Raw genomic sequence first — 19,241 nt, forward strand, 5'->3', positions numbered from 1 at the left:
GTATCCCTATCCAGAAACCACCTCACAGCTCTTATTCCCAAATGGTGGGGAATGCATGAGTATAGGGACTCAATATCAACCACTGCCCAACAGAATGTTTGTTTCCATTTTATTCTTTTAAGGTTTTCCAATAGATGATTTGAGTCCCTAAGGTAGCTATAAAAATTATGGACAAGAGGCTGAAGGATAGTATCCATCCACTAGGACACAGGCTCCAAAAGGGAGCCTATGCCTGAGATGATGGGTCTACCAGGGGGGGGGTTTAAATCCTTGTGGATCTTGGGTACATGGTGGAAGATAGGGATTACAGGTGAATTGGGAAGAAAAGAGAAAGAAAAAACACCAAGAAATCAAAGAAAAATCAGACGACAGTCTCAACATTGTTAACCTTTCATATTATAACCTTACAAAGGAAGAAATCACACTTTTGTCCAAAGGACTTGGATTTGCTCCCACCAACAAGTTTTCTCTATTTGAGACTATACTAGATGTCAATAAATTTGTTCAAAAACTGACATAAAAAATATACTTTAACACGGATCAGCAATATTTGAAATAGGAGAAGTCTAATGAAGACAAGCACCCAATAACATCTATCCTAGATTGTGAACAAACCGACCTAAAGGAATTCTCAAATTTCGGTGCCCTGGAGGTTATTTGACATCTTTCAGAGAGTAGGGATCCAATTCATGGTCCTGGAACTCGGTCAATTAACCCTCCTATAATAAAAAATAAGGATTTGTATCCGATACAAGTTAAAGGACCTTACATGAATGCATTCCAGAGGAGTGTTGAAAAAGACCTTATTAGGGTAGCTTCTGAAATAGAATCAAACACACACCATCCAGTTAGAAATAATCTTTCTAGAAAGGAGCAAATTGCCCTAAATGGTCTAAAGGATAAAAACAAGTCCAGTTATATTGCTGAAGCAAAAAAAGGCAGCTGTCAGACAATGTCACCTACAGTAGCCTTCCTTCAAATCCCACCACAAAATTTAAAAAGGATCTTGGTGCCCTACTGGAGGAAGAATTAGCATTGGGTTTATTACAACGTAGAGAAGTGGAACTTTTAGTTCCCAATTCACCTGAAATCCCTATCTTCCACCATGTACCCAAGATCCACAAGGATTTAAAATCCCCCCCCCCTGGTAGACCCATCGTCTCAAGCATAGGCTTCCTTTTGGATACTATCCTCCAGCCTCTTGTCCATAATTTATATAGCTACCTTAGGAACACAAATCATCTATTGGAAAACCTTAAAAAAATAAAATGGAAAAAAAAACATTCTGTTGGGCAGTGGTTGATGTTGAGTCCCTATACTCATGCATTCCCCACCATTTGGGAATAAGAGCTGTGAGGTAGTTTCTGGATAGGGATACATCCTATCTTGAAGAAGAGAAAATCTTCTTGTGTGAATGTCTGGAGTTTCTGCTAACCCACAATTATTTTTTATTTGACAATGTTTTTTTACTTACAACTATGTGGTACAGCAATGGGGGCAACATTTGCCCCCTCTTATGCAAATTTATTTGTGGGTTGGTGGGAACTCCAGTACATTTTCACTGACCACAATCTATTTATTCAGGATATAGTGTTGTATAATCGTTTCATAGACTATATGGTATTCATACTAGACAATAAGGAAGGTAAAAACATTGACATAACAGACTTCTTGAATTACCTTAGTGACAACAATGTTCAACTACGCTTTACAGGTGAAATTAATACTTATAAAATCAACTTATTGGACCTTACACTGGAAAGTGTATCAGACACAGGCGATATAATATCTAGCACATACCGTAAACCAACAGCAGGTAACACCATTTTACATGCAAAATCAGCACATCCATATCATCTTTTAAATTCTATACCTAGGAGTCAATTCCTTAGATTAAGGAGGAACACAAATTGTGACCTAATCTATCATAAACAATCTGAATAATTAAAAACTAGACTTTAAAATAGGGGGTAAAGGTAGAAACTCCTCTGTATAGCCCAGGAGGAAGCCAGAGTAGGCAGTAAACCTAAGGATAGGCTTAATCACTCATTTTCAGAAGGAGCTGTTATCTTTAGCACCCCCTATTCATCGTAGTACAATACGGTTGTCAGTATTTTGAAAAAACATATTAAACTGTTGAGTAATGATATTTTCCTAGCACCAATTATAGACAAGTGTAAATTTGTATCAAGAAAACCAACAGCATTAGGTTCAAAATTGTCTCCCAGTATGATCCAAACTAAAAAAAAAACAATACTACTAGTTAAATCATAAGGGTAATTTCAAATGTAACAATTATAATTGTAAAGCAAGCAAAACGACAATAGAAGGTAATACATTTTTCTCATCTGTAACTAATCCTTTGATATCAACTTTTACGCTACTTGCAGGACCAGGTGGGTCATATATTTATTAACGTGCACCCATTGCCAACAACAATATGTTGGACAGACCTCCAGAGAACTCCGAGACAGAGTAAGAGAGCACCTAAAAGATGTTGAAAATTTCAACAAGGATTCTGCTGTAGCAAAACATTTCAATGGCATGCACTTCACCAATGTTACGAACTTTGGAGCGCAGACCATTGAAATCATAATAAGACATCCCAGGGGAGGGATAGACACAAATTCCTCACAAAAAGGGAACTATTCTGGATTCTTAAATTAGACACAAGACACCCTAAAGGCATGAATTTGGAATGGGACATTTCGTATTTTATAGATTGAGATCCAAAACTAATTTTTAAGAGTTATGTAAAAGTACCATATATATCCCCAAAAAAGCCTCTTATAAATGTCCTGGGTCATTAGCTCTATTATTTTGTCCTCCAACAACAAGCTTTATTTCCACTCATTTCCTCTCTTTTTTTGAAAATTAATTAGATTAACCGCCTTGTTTAAAATATAGTGTTTAAAGTATAGAGTTTATTTAAAAAAAAAAAAATCTTATGTTTGTATATAACTTGCCAGCAACCTGTTCAGCAACTTTTCAAGGAACTTAGTAACAATCTTGGTAAATTTGACGTTTATCTATTAATGTTGTTTTTATGCATCATGTAATTCCACCTTATTTCTGAGTGGGTTGTTCCCATGTGAGGCAAAGTTTCTTGCCTCTGATTGGTTGGGCACCTACTTAAAAAGGTAGTGGTTACTTACTTGAGTATCCTATGATTAAGCGCCATTAACGACACAAAACGCGCCAGAATAACCTTCTTTCCTTGACCCCTGCATGTCTATGCTGTTTTTACATTATCTACAATAAAAGTTTTTTTTTATTTTTCCTACTCAGTGCTCAGGATACTAGGCTTACCCAATATCTGACTTTACCCACAATATATATATATATAGTCTCACAGACTAGATATTGCGAGGGTTACTTTTGGATTTTTGGTACAAGGAGGGATTTGCTCTTAAAAGTGGGGCATTTAAGAGTAATATCCAGTATGGACTATTTCTCCATTTTTGTTGAGTCTATGGCATTTATTACAGTGTTTTTTTTAGCCATAGCACACCAATGACAATTTGCCTGCTGTTTAGAAGTGCATGATGACCCCACTTTATACTCACTGTACTGTTTGCAACTTTCTCTGGCATAACGTATAACTCACTAAGCTTAGACTCCCGTATAAGCCCCGTGGTATGGATGGCAACAATGCTTAGCCAAGGGGTTTACACAAGTTATCGAACTGAACGAGAATCAGAGTACGAGATAACCGGATGCCATTAAATATTATCGCCCCATGCTGTCCATAGTACCACCCCAGCACACCACACCATTCTCCGGGGGAGGAACAGGAGCTTTGACTTCCAGGAACTCTTGTGTCTAGGCCGCTGGAGCCGGGGGGAGATTTAAGCTGTGACACCGCGGCGCGTCCTATGACAACAAGATGGAGGCGCGCAGTAAAGCCGGGCATGAGATGAGCCTGGCAGCCCTCAGGCACACTGACCCCTACATTAATGGCATCGTGGACGTCACAGGGCAGGTGGCTCTGTACAGCTTCAGTGCCAAGACGAACGAGTGGGTGAGTCTCCCGGCCCGGGGCTGTGTATAGTGACAGCCAATGCTCTTTGTAAAGCAATATCCTGACAGCCCCTAGAAGCAGAAACCAATTATGGGCATAGTTTCTAGTGACAGCTTCACCTGTGCTCTCATCATTATACTTTGTGTGCAACTACAGCCATAAAAAATGTTCTGGGTATAGCAAAAATAGAGATTATTACATGTTTAGTGACCGAATAACAGGAGGCGAGCCATATGTTTGTATCAAGCTTTTAAATAACACCCATCCTATGCTCTGGGCATAGGGAATGGTTTCCATGAGCATAGTGACTGCCCTCCCTGGGCATAGTGACTGCACTCCCTGTGCTCTGGCCAGGGACTTGTGTACAGAATAATTATTAACTTCCTAAGGAAGGCTGGCACTGGGCACAACATGGAGAAGGTTGTTACTATATACAGATTGTACTACACAGCACCCTTGTTACAGCTGTCACTATGTGCAAATTGTTATTATACACAAAGAACTAGGAATTATGTTATTATACAGAAATTGTACTGTATTGAGAGCATGGGGAAGGCAGTCCCTATGCCCACAAAAACAAAATGTGACTTAAAAATCATACAAAAAAAAAAAATAAATGAGATTTTTTAAATAAAAATATTCATACAAAATTACATTGATTAATTACATTAAAAATTGTCATTAAATCGCACTGTAAAAAAATATTATGGAAACCTTAAAATTCGTATTGAAAATCCAGAGGGGAAAAACTATTTAAGGCGCACAGTAGAGATTGTAATAAATCTATGCTGCACCTGCAAAACTGCTGTGAAAACTTACATTTAAAGCATATTTTCCTTATTGCAAAATTATTGTTCCTGCCTCTTCTAGTTGGCTGAACAGAAGTGTCTATGGGTTTAGCTAAAATTCTCTTAAAGGGACATGAAACCCAAATATTTTCATGATACAGATAGTCCATACAATTTTAAACATCTTTCCATTTGACTTCTATTATATAATTTGCTTCATTCTCTGGGTATCCTTCATTGAAAACGTAGCAATGAACTACTGGGAAATAGCTAAATGATCCGGGTGAGCCAATAAGATGAGGAATATATGTGCAGTCACCAATCAGCAGCTCCTGCCTCTACCTAGGTATATTTCTTTCAACAAAGGATATCAAGAAAACAAATTTAAATAATAGAAGTAAATTGGAAATTTGTTTAAAATCACATGTTTCATCTGAATCAGGAAAGAAAGAAATTGGTTTTCAATCTGTCAATCTACAATATAAGTGATGTATACTATATACATATCCCTTTTAACATTTTTTACCCCTTTTTTCTTAACTTTATTCTTAAAAACTGAAAGGTTGAGGGATTGTGTCAACATATGCAAAAAATGCTTATAACCCTAACAGAATAGCACATGTATACGAAAATAGAGGCAACAATAAGATACTGTACATTAAAAGCAAAGTAATCTCATGTATTAGCTGCAGGATTTAAATTTTAAAGTGTGCTCCCTGCTAACTTGTCTTCCCAGTGAGCTCAATTACTTATATGGGAGACATCTCACAACTTGCAGTGACAGCCCCCCTTTTTATTTAATTAAAAGATAATCTCCTGATGGCAGCCCCAGCTAATGTCAGTGTGGTTTTTCATGTTTGGTTAGGTATGTGCATTTGGGAGGAAACTAATGAAGAAGATGGCAGGCTTAAAGGGATAGTAAACCCAAATATTTTATTTCATGATTCAGATAGAGCATGTACTTTTAAGCAACTTTCTAATTTACTCCTATTATTAATTTTTCTTCGTTCTCTTGCTATCTTTATTTATAAAAGCTTTGTAGCTGGCCCATTTTAGGTATATATATATATATATATATATATATATATATATATATATATATATATATATATATATATATATATATATATATATATATATATATATATATATATTTAAAGGGACAGTATACACTCATTTTCATATAACTGCATGTAATAGACACTACTATAAGGAATATGATGCACAGATACTGATATAAAAATCCAGTATAAAATGGTTTAAAAACGTACTTAGAAGCTTTCAGTTTAGCTCTGTTGAAAAGGCAGTTGGAAAGCCCACTGCAAGTGGGGAAAAAAAGACACTCCCCCCTCCCCCTTCTTTTGCATATGAAAAGACCCTTTACACAAACAGGAGCAAGCTGGAGAAGGTAGCTGACGGTATTCAAATAAAACTTTGGGGCTTGGTTAGGAGTCTGAAAATCAGAGCAATGTTATTTAAAAATAAGCAAAATTATACATTTAAAAAAACAAAAACTTTATGGGCTTTATAAATAGATCATTTACAATACATTTATGCAAAGAAAAAAATGAGTGTATAATGGCCCTTTAAGCGCATACCTCTTGTGACTTCTGGGGTTTGTGAGTCACTGATAGCTTAAAAGTTAACTTTAAAGAACATTTTTAAATTACTTTGCTATGAAATTGCAGTTAGATTGATTTCTATTAGTCTATTTTAAATGTCTTATTGTTAATTTGTTTTTCTTGGTTTTGTAGGAGAAGACTGACATAGAGGGGACCTTATTTGTCTACACAAGGTATGTTTGCCCGTTAAATATATTATAACTTTTTTTTTTTTTTGCACACACATTGTCTTGTTTTCAAATGTAGTTAACATTGATTTTGCAATATCTTTGATCCAATGATCCATTTTACTTGCTCCTTTACCTTTATTTTGTCATTTGTAATGTCTGTCGTATATATATAAAACACATAGAAACACCCAGCACTCACCAGCTAGCTCACAGCTAAGATAAAATCGCAACTGGAAAGGTTAGTTACCGCATCTGGCCAAATGGGAAAGCTCAGGCACCACGTCAAGGTCCTTTCCACTGCCTGAGTCCCTAACACAGCCACACCATCATGCGAGCTCACAAAGCGAAACAAACTGAGAACAAAGAAGGGGTGCACAGGTGGATGTAATCACCCAGAGAAAATACAAAACATGGAAGGGAACTGCACTCCAAGACCGGACCAGGTACACATCCTGTGACTCAGCAACATCCAGCCCTGGGTGCTAAATAGCACTCCAAAAAAGCTGTGATGTCACCAGAGCCACAGGCAGTTAACCCCAGTCCGGAATGGGTGCAAGAAACAAGGGGGATTACAAATAAAAAGTAATACAACACTTAGAAACGCCCAGCACTCACCAGCTAGCTCACATCTAAGATAAAATCACAACTGGAAAGGTTAGTTACCGCATCTGGCCAAAAGGGAAAGCTCAGGCACCACGTCAAGGTCCTTTCCACTGCCTGAGTCCCTAACACAGCCACACCATCATGCGAGCTCACAAAGCGAAACAAACTGAGAACAAAGAAGGGGTGTGTTGTATTACTTTTTATTTGTAATCCCCCTTGTTTCTTGCACCCATTCCGGACTGGGGTTAACTGCCTGTGGCTCTGGTGACATCACAGCTTTTTTGGAGTCACAGGATGTGTACCTGGTCCGGTCTTGGAGTGCAGTTCCCTTCCATGTTTTGTATTTTCTCTGGGTGATTACATCCACCTGTGGACCCCTTCTTTGTTCTCAGTTTGTTTCACTTTGTGAGCTCGCATGATGGTGTGGCTGTGTTAGGGACTCAGGCAGTGGAAAGGACCTTGACGTGGTGCCTGAGCTTTCCCATTTGGCCAGATGCGGTAACTAACCTTTCCAGTTGTGATTTTATCTTAGCTGTGAGCTAGCTGGTGAGTGCTGGGTGTTTCTATGTGTTGTATTACTTTTTATTTGTAATCTCCCTTGTTTCTTGCACCCATTCCGGACTGGGGTTAACTGCCTGTGGCTCTGGTGACATCACAGCTTTTTTGGAGTGCTATTTAGCACCCAGGGCTGGATGTTGCTGAGTCACAGGGTGTGCATGACTAATATTTTTACAATCGACTAGTCGAGGGCTGTGAGTGCCTTCTCTATATTTAACCGCTGGCACCCTGGCAGTTGCCCTTAAGGTGAAAGTGCTCTTTATTGTGTTATATTTATGTTGTATGCAGACACCAATCAGCAGCTAGAACCAAGGTTCTTTGCTGCTCCTGAGCTTTGCTATATAAACCTTTCAGCAAAGGATAACAAGAGAAAGAAGCAAATTAAATAATAGAAGTAATTTGGAAAGTTGTTTAAAATTGTATTCTCTATCTGAATCACGAAAGACAATTTTTTTTCATCCATATAATTGGGGGATGCATTCACCTTCATGTGACTTCAGGACCTATTTAATGGGCACACTACCTGAATGATTTTACTGAACACCTGGCTAAAATTTAGGGCAATAAATGTATTGCTGATCTCTTGGAATGGATGGGTGCCAGTTAGTTCAAACTAAACCCAGTCGAAACAGAAGTACTTATAATGGGTAGATATAGTATGTCATGCTTGACAAATGTGTTTAAAGTTTAGGAACCAGTAGAATATTTAGAGCAAGATATTTTTAGGAGCCAGACAGTGGTATTTGTATATAGATATATGGAGAATAACCCAAAAAGTTAGGAGCCAGTGGCTTCCAGGCTCCTGGGTTTCTCAAGCCCTGTAGTATGATGATAACTTAGCTGCAACAAGATAAAAAAATATTCTAGAATGTGGAAGATCAAAACTTCAAACCTCAAATCTAGTAAGAAATCTTGGTGTCATGCTTGACAGTGAACTTTCTTTGAAACATCATAAATCAGACAAAGTACAAGCCTCATTTTTTCATTTATAGAATATAGCCAGGATCAGGCACCTGATTCCTACAGAAGATCTTCCCATGACCAGCCATGCACTGGTGACATTGCGTTTGGACTACTGCAATGCACTTTAAAATGGTCTCCCAGAAAAAAAACTACTCAATCGCCTTCAGTTGGTACAAAACGCTGCAGCAAGGCTGCCAACTGGCCAGCCAAAATCTTGCCATGTAACATCCATCCTCCACTGGCTGCCAATAAAATGGTGCATACTATTCAAGATAGGCCTGCTATCCTACAAATCTGCATGACCAGGCAGGGACCAAGCTATTTAAAAGAATTACTGGTGCCCTATGTCCCAACTCGCACTCCAACTTGCAAGCTTTTAGCCGTGCCACCCAAACTCTATGGAACACTATTCCCAGCACAGTGAAAGAAACCTCTTTTCTGGACATTTTCAAATACTAAAGACCTACCTATTTACACAAGCCTTTTAGGAATTAAATCTGTAACTTCTAACCCTCTTATGTAAATATCATGTGTGAAAGCGATTTGAGTCCAACCTGGAGAAAAGCACTATATAAGCTGCTGTTATTGTTAGAAAATTGTATTAATCTGTCCCCACACACTTACTGAATTATGACAACTGGCTGGCAAACATTTCTGTACAGAAAATTGTATGTATTGGGTTATGTGCAAACTAAAATATTTGACATCCCTTTACTACTAATTTACCACCATTTCTCATCCTGTGCTGAAGCTGATTTGGGGCTTCATTTCTGCCAGTGGTGTTGGCGATATTGTCCGAATTGATGGGATTATGAATGCTGAAAGTACAGACAGGTTTTGATTCATTATCCCCTTCCTTCTTGGAAGGCGCCTTATTGGGAATGGGTTTTTTTTTTTTTTTTTTTTTTTCTTCTAGCATGGTAACGATCTCAAGCACACTGCTAATGCAGTTAAATCATATTTGGAGATAAAAACAGCTGATAAAACACTGACAGTCATGGAGTGGCCTCATCAGAGTCCAGACCTGAATATTATAGAGGCTGTATGGGATCACCTGGACAGAGAGAGAAATAAAAGACAACCTAAATCTAAAGAAGAACTCTAGGAAGTGCTGAAAGAAGCCTGGTATAATATACCAGAAGATTACATCAGAAAACTTCAGCACAGTCTCAAAATAATTAAAAATGTGCTTAGTCCAAGGGAGGTCACACTAAATAATGACTTTTGCCTGAAGAAGCCATTTTGTTCTGAAAATTGTGTTTTACTTATTTTTTTTATATTTTGTGTACATATTTTCTGTTAGTATCTTAATAAAGAGACAAAAATAAATATGGATGGTCATTAAAACGTTGCTAAAACAACAAAGCGGGTGGTGGCCTAACACTTTTACACAGTAAACCAAACACTTTTAGACAATAACTTTGCAGAAAGCACAATATATGGAATGCAAAGTATTTTTATTAACAATCTATCTCTCTTTCTCGTGCACACACACACACATTGTTTTTTTTTAATCTGGAATTTAATTGATTTTATATGGCAATAACCTGTGTTTCTGTACTCTAGGTCGGCTTCACCATACCATGGCTTCACCATCATGAATCGCCTAAATATGCATAATCTAGTAGAACCAGTAAACAAGGATTTGGAATTTCAGCTTCACGAACCGTTCCTTCTGTATCGGAATTCCAGCTGTGAGTGTCTATCTCTTGTGTGTATGTTTATATGAGTAATAGCATGTATTAGGCTTTTGTTAGTTTCTTAGACTGTAAAATTGAAAACCTTATTTTATTTTCTTGATACCGTCTCATATGATTTATTAAATACAAACTACATTGTAGATTTTGTGGTTGGTGTAATCCTTGTTTTGCCTTTCTGCTAATGAGGAACTTATTTTAAATTTGCATTTATTTAGTACAGGCATTCTAAAACTTGGTCCTCCAGAGGTTTTGGAACTACATTTCCCATGATGCTGTCTGATCTAGTATATATGTGATCCATTTAATGAATTTAGTAGTCTGGCTTCTATTGTAAGATGGGACATAAGCACAACTAATCAGATGCTGAAAGACCTGCTCTAGGTAGTATAAAATGTGACATTGGGTTCTGATCAGAGGGGACGCCTGCATAGGGCATTAACCTGTTGTAAAACTACCAGGCATCTGACATTTTCAATCAAAGTATCAATTCTTGGATTCCATTTGCTTTGCATGATAAATGGTTCGTCTCTGCACTTTTTTTTTCTTCTTCTATTCTTTAAGAAGGAAGCATTTTTCAGCTTTAATGTAAGGTAGAGATGTAGATCATGTGCCAGAGAGCTAGATACCAAGGTTGGCAAATTTTACTTCTAATTCTGAGAGTGAAGTAAAAATTAATGATTTTGATACAATATGCAGTTTTAAATAACTTTCGAATTTATGTTTGTTATCCAAATTTATTTTGTTCTCTTGGTATCTTTTGTTGAAGTGTAGGCTCAGGGGCATTAATGCCCTACGGGGAGCTAGATGAACACATCAGGTGAGCCAATGGCAAAAGGCATATATATGCAGCCACCAATAAACAGTTAGATCCCAGCAGTGCATTGCTGCTCTTGAGGCTACCTAGGTATGCTCATCAACAAAAGATACCAAGAGGACAAATCAAATTAGATAATAGAAGTGAAATTTGGAAAGTTGTTTCAAATTGCAGGCTTTATCTGAATCATAAAAGTTAAAGGGACATAAAACCCATCCCCCCCCCCCATGATTTAGAAAGAGCATGCAATTGTAAACAATATTCCAATTTACTTCTGTTATCTAATTTGCTTCATTCTCCTGATATTATTTGTTGAAAGGCATATATAAATAGGCTCAGAAGCTGCTGATTTGTGGCTGCATAAAGATGCTTTGTGATTAGCTCACCCATGTGCATTGCTATTTCTTTAAGAAGGAAGTAAATTAGATGATAGAAGTAAATTGGAATGTTGTTTAAAATTTGTATTCTCTTTCTTAATCATGAAAGAAAAAATTCAGGTTTCATTTCTCTTTTAATCGTTGCCTCGTTAAGAGTTATACACTGATAAAACTATCTAATTGTATACATCTTTCCCTGACTCTTATTTTTACTCGCTCCTTTTCAACTCCTGTATTTACTATTTCTTAAAGGGCCACTAAACCCAAAATCTTTCTTTCATGACTCAGATTGAGAATAGAAATTTAAACAACATTACAATTTACTTCTATTTATTTTGCTAAATTTTTTAGATATCCTTAGTTGAAGAAAAAGCAATGCACATGGTGAGCCAATTACACAAGGCTTCTATGTGCAGCAACCAATCAGCAGCTCCTGAGCATATCTAGATATGCTTTTCAGCAAAGAATATCAAGAGAATAAAACAAATTAGATAATATAAGTAAATTAGAAAGATGATTAAAATTGCATTCTCTTTCTAAATCATGAAAGAAAAAGTGTGGGTGTCATGCCCCTTTAACCCTTTCCAGTCCTATTCATTTTCACTTAGTGCGCCTGCAGATCCTAATTAATTTTAGGGAAAAACACTTACTTTTAGGCTGCTTAGCCACTGCGCACAGAACATGTATGTAATTACAATCCAGGTTTATGGTCCGTGTGCCATATGACAAGTCAGGCAGAAAGGTCTCGTCCCATATAATTTTCACAATATAGTACTAAAATGTCAGGTGATAATAATGGTGGTACAGTAGTGATAATTAAAGATCATTACCATTCTCAGAGTTATTGTGACTTATTTACTTATTCTGTTACCTGAAGTTGATATCGGATATTACTACATAATCTGATATTACTGCATAATAGTACATTTACTTTACAATTGTAAATATTTTCAAGACCATGTCCAATCCCCTATTATACATAATGGATATATATATATATATATATATATATATATATAACTCCCTCCCTGTACAAGCCCATGCTTTGGAAGTTGATTCCTTCCCCCACCTGCGGTACACAACAAACTGGGAGGGAGCGCAGGGGTCTCGGCTCCTACCTTGTGTGGGTGGCCTCCCGGAAGCTCAGCTCCCGCCTCCCTCCCTGTTGTGTTGCAGGCTGTACAGTGCTAGGGCAGGCAGCAGACACAGAGCATGGGACTCGCATTATTCCCCGTCCCCTCTCACTGCAGCACTAATTTGGAGCAGCTGCTTGCATGTGGGAGCAATATGTGCTGACAGTCTACCATAGAATTGTTATTGTTTGAATAGATAGATAATCCCTTTATTACCCATTCCCCAGTTTTGCATAACCAACACTGTTATATTAATATACTTTTTACCTCTGTGATTACCTTGTGTCTAAGCATCTTCTGACAGCCCCCTGATCACATGACTGTGACTGTTTATTATCTATTGTCTTGCATTAGCATTGTTTTGTGCTAAATCTTAAATAACCCCTGTGCCTGTACACAGTGTTATCTATATGGCCCACGTGTACTTTCTGTCTATTTGTGTTGAAAAGAGATTAAACAGCCTGTGATAAGAGGCAGCCCTCAAAGGCTTAGAAATTAGCATATGAGCCTACCTATGTTTAGTTTAAACTAAGAATACCAAGAGAAAAAAGCAAATTTGATGATAAAAGTAAATTGGAAAGTTGATTAAAATTAAAAGTCCTATCTGAATAATGAAAGTTTAAGTAATACTAGACTGTCCCTTTAATAAGGATGATATAATACTTTAGAATGTTTAAACTGATAGAAAGCTGTTATAATTAAAACACTGCAAAATATGTGCTCTATAGCTGTGTATCTAAAATTAACGTTTAGCAAATATGGCTTTGTGAAAGTGGTGAAGCTGTTTCCATGGTTAAGGAAATGCTATTTGTAACAAAGTCGTTTTGATAGTGAATTTTCAGAAACAAATCCCCTAGAAAGTGCCTTTGATTTTTGTAGATCTTCATGTGAAAATAAATAGATCTGTCCGTACTCTCCACTGCATTCTATATAGATATCTTTTTAGAAATATTCACCTAGCTCGGTGACTCACAACAAACTGTCTGAAATAACCCAAACAGGCGTTTACAGTCTTGAGATGCCTGGCAATTCTCTCTGCGAGAAAAGCAGCCACGTCCAAATGTATGTGCCATCCTGCTGAGTTATATGCTTCTAGGAATTGAGAATAAGATTATTTATTTGTATTTGTTCTTGTACGCATTATGGCTTTGTTCCTTTCATAGGTAACATAGCTGCTTGTAAGAACATATGGGTGTGACTTTTCATTCCAGCCAATCAAAATATTATACATTTTATAGGGGTTGAATTGGAAGTCTGGTGCATTTTATATTTGATTGAAAGCATTATCTGCAAGAAATACTTTTTTTTAAAAAAAAAATATCGCTGCATCATTGCTTGCACTTGAAGCATGCATGATTGGATGATCTGCGTACATGTGACCTACTGCTGTATCTTTGATAGGTTCTATCCAATTTACAAACTATGGCCAAAGTAATAACTTAAAATGGAAATGCAGATATTTTGCAAAAAGTTTCAAATTGAAATTCTTCTCATTGCATTGTAAATCTTCTGTATTAACTGTTTTTTTGTTTTTTTTTATCAAATTACTGTACAAAAGGCAAATTTAGCAAAATGATGTTTAAAGCTATCTGCACAGTGTGTATTTACTCAGGGAAAAAAGTTTTAATATGAGAGTATTATGTATTTCAAAAATGTATTTGCATAATTTGAGATGACCATATATGTTGTGTGTGTTTTTTTTTTTTATTTATTTTTTTTAAGGGACATGAAACCCGCATTTTTTTTTCTTTTATGATTCAGAGCATGCAATTTTAAACAACTTTCCAATTTATTTCTATTAACTAATTGTGTGTCATTTGTTGAAAAGTATACCTAGGTAGGCTCAAGCTTTCTGATTGGTGGCTGCACATATTTGCCTTTTCTCATTGGCTTTCAGCTAACTCCCAGGAGTGAATTATTGCTCCTTCAACAAATGATACCTGTTTTGCATTGTTAAATTGTCATACTTTCCCATGTATAGTTTCAATTCCAGGGACATATTCCAGTCTTTCTGTTACTGCGGGCCAAAATATTTTTTCAGGTTATTCCATCCCCCTAGTTAGCTAAAACACCATTTTATTTTTGTGAAAATATTAGTATTTGTATATCTTTGGCTTTCCAGCCTGTGTTGTAGGAAATAATTGTTTCAATATGTTTATAATTATTATTAAGCATGAGATAATTTTGGGTACCTACACACGGGCCAAAGATAAGCAACTGATGGCTATGGCCATATTGTTAAAATGTAAGACATTGCTGTATGCTATAAAAAGAAAAGGGCAAGTAGATGGCCATAATTTGGCGCAGGGAGACAAACCTAAAAGTAAAGCAGGAATCACAACAGTAGAAACACAAACATGTTTACTTAATGATTAATGGTCTTTTATTGTGTGATTGTTTGCATGAATGGTCAGTTAGGAGAGGATGATGACGTATGAACAGTGCCCTCTCTAGGAGCAAATGCTGGCTGTGCTAGCAATAGCTCCTGTTACGAAAGTTTAGGGCACCCACGTCAGGTACAGATTAGGAGGATGAAAGTGATACTAGAGTGTTCTGGTAACCACATGTGCACCTAGATATCTATAGGGGTAATTTTAAAAATGAATTTAATTCACACTTGCAAATAAAATGGGTCATTGTGTGGTGTTATTGAAGTCCTATTCAACAAGTGGAAGACAATTCTCAGGAATGCTTTGGCCAAAGTGTTAAATAAGAAACTTCCTGCATGATTGGATATACCTCTTAATACACCTGGTGAGTAAAGTTTAATAGTATAAAGGTGCACACTATTACCTTCTATAGCCTTTCACGTGGACAACCATAAAGTAATTACACATGTAACATCCTACATTTTTTTTCCTTGTATTCTGACAGAGGAATTAGTCTACATTTGAACAATAAAGTTCTCAAACTTTAAAATGACAGATCATATCCGTAAAATCCAACCACAAAATCACCCAATGTTCCAAATGCTGAAATAAATTATGAAAAGTATTTAAATACTGAACCATCCAAGAGCATACAACAAGACCCTGCGAAAAAATATAAGAATGTCACAGGGGGTGAGACCTTATTTGATCAGTATACATTTAATGCATGAGGAGGGGACTATTTGATACCTCTTGAAACAGTTGTAGGCCTTGCACAAGGTGATACATAAAAGAAATGCCATCCAGAAGGGCATATACCCCCCCCAAAATAAAGCAGAGAATTTGGCCCAGTATTTGGGTTAGTACACTGACATCTGTCTACCCCTATTCTCTGCTTAGACTCTGAATAATTATCAACTCTTGTGAATATTATTGCCTAATAATACATAATCTCTAGTTAAAATGTTTAAAAACTATTTTTTATAACTGTAGTTTAGCTTATATCTTCCTGGCTGCAAACTATTTTCACAGAAAGTTAAAGGGATACTAAACCCAAATTCTTTTTCTTTCATAATTCAGACAGAGCAGCAATTTTAAGCAACTTTTTAATTTACTCCTATTATCAATTTTACTTCGTTCTCTTGGTATCTTTTATTTAAAAAAAAAAGGAGAATTGAAAGCTTAGGAGCCGGCACATTTTTGTTTCAGCACCCTGGTTCCACCAGTTGGCAAGGGCTACTCGGGTGCTGAACCTAAAATGGGCTGCCTCCTAAGCTTTACATTCCTGCATTTTTCAAATAAAGATACCAAGAGAATGAAGTAAATTAGAGCATGCAAAGTTAAGCAACTTTCTATCTGAATCATGAAAGAAGAAAATTGGGTTTCATATCCCTTTAACGTTTATGCTTACTGTAGAGCACTTCTTGAATTTTTGAGCCACATGGATGCAATAATTTGCTGCTAGGGCATTGGGAATTTCGCCTAATATACAAAAGCTCCTTTTCCTATTTTCCAGTTAACAGTGGTATAGGAAATTTAAACTTATGCCATTAGGACACTTTGCCAGCCTTGAGGTTGCTCAATTTCTTATTTATTACACCAACCACTCCTCTGTAGACGGAAAACTGCCAGGTGCACGAAAGTGTTTAGGATTTTTACTTCTAGCCAATCCAAATTCAGCCCTGTTGGCTTGAGACAAAGGGTCCAAGTGATTTTTTTTTTTTTTAAGATTTCAAATAAAGCAAGAAGACTTTGGAAAAATGTGATACTTCTCCACATATCCCTCATATTGTTCCTCTGCTTGTCAAGATTCAAAGCCACCATCATCCTATCTTTTGCTCAGGCTCTCACAGGCTGAGCCTCTCTAACTCTCTTATTTTTTTTCACCATAACCCTTTTATCCAGTGCCCCTCCCTAATCAAATACCTTACGCTGCATCCATATGTCCTCTAAGAAAGGATCCATGATGTTTGCTTATTGTGTGTGTGTGTGGGGGTTGTATAGTCTCCTAAGTTGTTATGTTCTGTAAATACTTGTCTTATAATCACAAATATGCATACAAACTTGCATTTAATTTTAGTTTTGTTCTTTTTTTTTTTTCAATCTTTTTTTATTTTTATTCTTAACCCCTTAATGACCACATTTCCATTTTCTGTCCGTTTGGGACCAAGGCTATTTTTACATTTTTGAGGTGTTTGTGTTTAGCTGTAATTTTCCTCTTACTCATTTACTGTACCCACACATATTATATACCGTTTTTCTCGCCATTAAATGGACTTTCTAAAGATATCCTTATTTTCATCATATCTTATAATTTACTATAAAAAAAATTATAAAATATGAGGAAAAAATGGAAAAAACACACTTTTTCTAACTTTGACCCCCAAAATATGTTACACATCTACAACCACCAAAAAACACCCATGCTAAATAGTTTCTAAATTTTGTCCTGAGTTTAGAAATACCCAATGTTTACATGTTCTTTGCTTTTTTTGTAAACTATAGGGCCATAAATACAAGTAGCACTTTGCTATTTCCAAACCATTTCTTTTCAAAATTAGCGATAGTTACATTAGAGCACTGATATCTTTCAGGAATCTCTGAATATCCATTGACATGTATATATTTTTTTTTTTAGTAGACAACCCAAAGTATTGATCTAGGCACATTTTGGTATATTTCATGCCACCATTTCACCGCCAAATGCAATCAAATAGAAAAAAATCGTTCACTTTTCACAAATTTTTTCACAAACTTTTGGTTTCTAACTTAAATTATTTACAAACAGCTTGTGCAATTATGGCATAAATGGTTGTAAATTCTTCTCTGGGATCCCCTTTGTTCAGAAATAGCAGACATATATGACTTTGGTGTTGCTTTTTGGTAATTAGAAGGCCGCTAAATGCCACTGCGCACCACACGTGTATTATGCCCAGCAGTGAAGGGGTTAATTAGGGAGCATGTAGGGAGCTTTTTGGGGTAGTTTTAGCTTTAGTGTAGTGTAGTAGACAACCCCAAGTATTGATCTAGGCCAATTTTGGTATATTTCATGCCACCATTTCACCGCTAAATGCGATCAAATTAAAAAAAACGTTAATTTTTTCTCAATTTTAGGTTTCTCACTGAAATTATTTACAAACAGCTTCTGCAATTATGGCACAAATGGTTGTAAATGCTTCTCTGGGATCCCCTTTGTTCAGAAATAGCAGACATATATGGCTTTGGCATTGCTTTTTGGTAATTAGAAGGCCTCTAAATGCCGCTGCGCATCACACGTGTATTATGGCTAGCAGTGAAGGGGTTAATTATGTAGCTTGTAGGGAGCTTGCAGGGTTAATTTTAGCTTTAGTGTAGAGCTCAGCCTCCCACCTGAAACATCAGACCCCCTGATCCCTCCCAAACAGCTCTCTTCCCTCCCCACCCCACAATTGTCCCCGCCATCTTAAGTACTGGCAGAAACTCTGCCAGTACTAAAATAAAAGGTATTTTTTGTAGGATCCCCCCTTAGACCCCAACCTCACTGATCCCCCACCAAACTGCTCTCTAACCCTTCCCCTCTGCTATAATGGGCGCCATCTTGGGTACTGGCAGCGGTCTGCCAGTACCCAGTTTTGTAACAAAATGTGCCTTTTTTTTTAAAATTCCCTTTTCTGTAGTGTAGCTTTCCCCCCCCCACCGAGACCAACCCCTTCCAGGACCCTTAGATTGCATTTTAGTGTATTTTTGTTTTTTCAACTTTTTTTTTCTGTAGTGTAGCGGTTCCCACCCGCTCCCGCCCCCCTCCACTCCACATAGAGCACCGATGGCCGCCCACCCGCCTCCCACGTAAGCTCCCACCCACCAACGATACCGGCCATCGATGTCCGGTGCAGAGAGGGCCACAGAGTGGCTCTCTCTGCATCGGATGGCCAAGGGGGGTTATTGCAGGATGCCTCCATATCGAGGCATCACTGCAATAACCGGAAAGCAGCTGGAAGCGAGCAGGATCGCTTCCAGCTTCTTTCCAGACCAAGGACGTACGCCACACGTCCTCGGTCATTAACTGCATTTTTTTTGAGGACGTGTGGCGTACGTCCTTGGTCGTTAAGGGGTTAAACCATGGAGAAAATGTGAGATTGGAAGA

General features: G+C 37.2%; 1 protein-coding gene across 1 annotated transcript in view; it reads left to right on the top strand.

Moving 5' to 3' along the window:
• Positions 1-3,652: 3,652 nt before the first annotated feature.
• DCP1A (decapping mRNA 1A) overlaps positions 3,653-19,241 on the top strand; it is a 262,738-nt gene continuing 247,149 nt past the window's right edge. The window contains exons 1-3 of the mRNA XM_053720746.1: positions 3,653-4,021; positions 6,564-6,604; positions 10,292-10,419. Of these exons, the coding sequence (XP_053576721.1) occupies positions 3,887-4,021; positions 6,564-6,604; positions 10,292-10,419 (304 nt within the window). The 5' untranslated portion in view covers positions 3,653-3,886. The remainder of the gene's footprint in view (positions 4,022-6,563; positions 6,605-10,291; positions 10,420-19,241) is intronic.

This window comes from Bombina bombina, chromosome 7 (assembly GCF_027579735.1).
Source record: "Bombina bombina isolate aBomBom1 chromosome 7, aBomBom1.pri, whole genome shotgun sequence".
In the NCBI taxonomy this organism is placed as follows: Eukaryota; Metazoa; Chordata; class Amphibia; order Anura; family Bombinatoridae; genus Bombina; species Bombina bombina.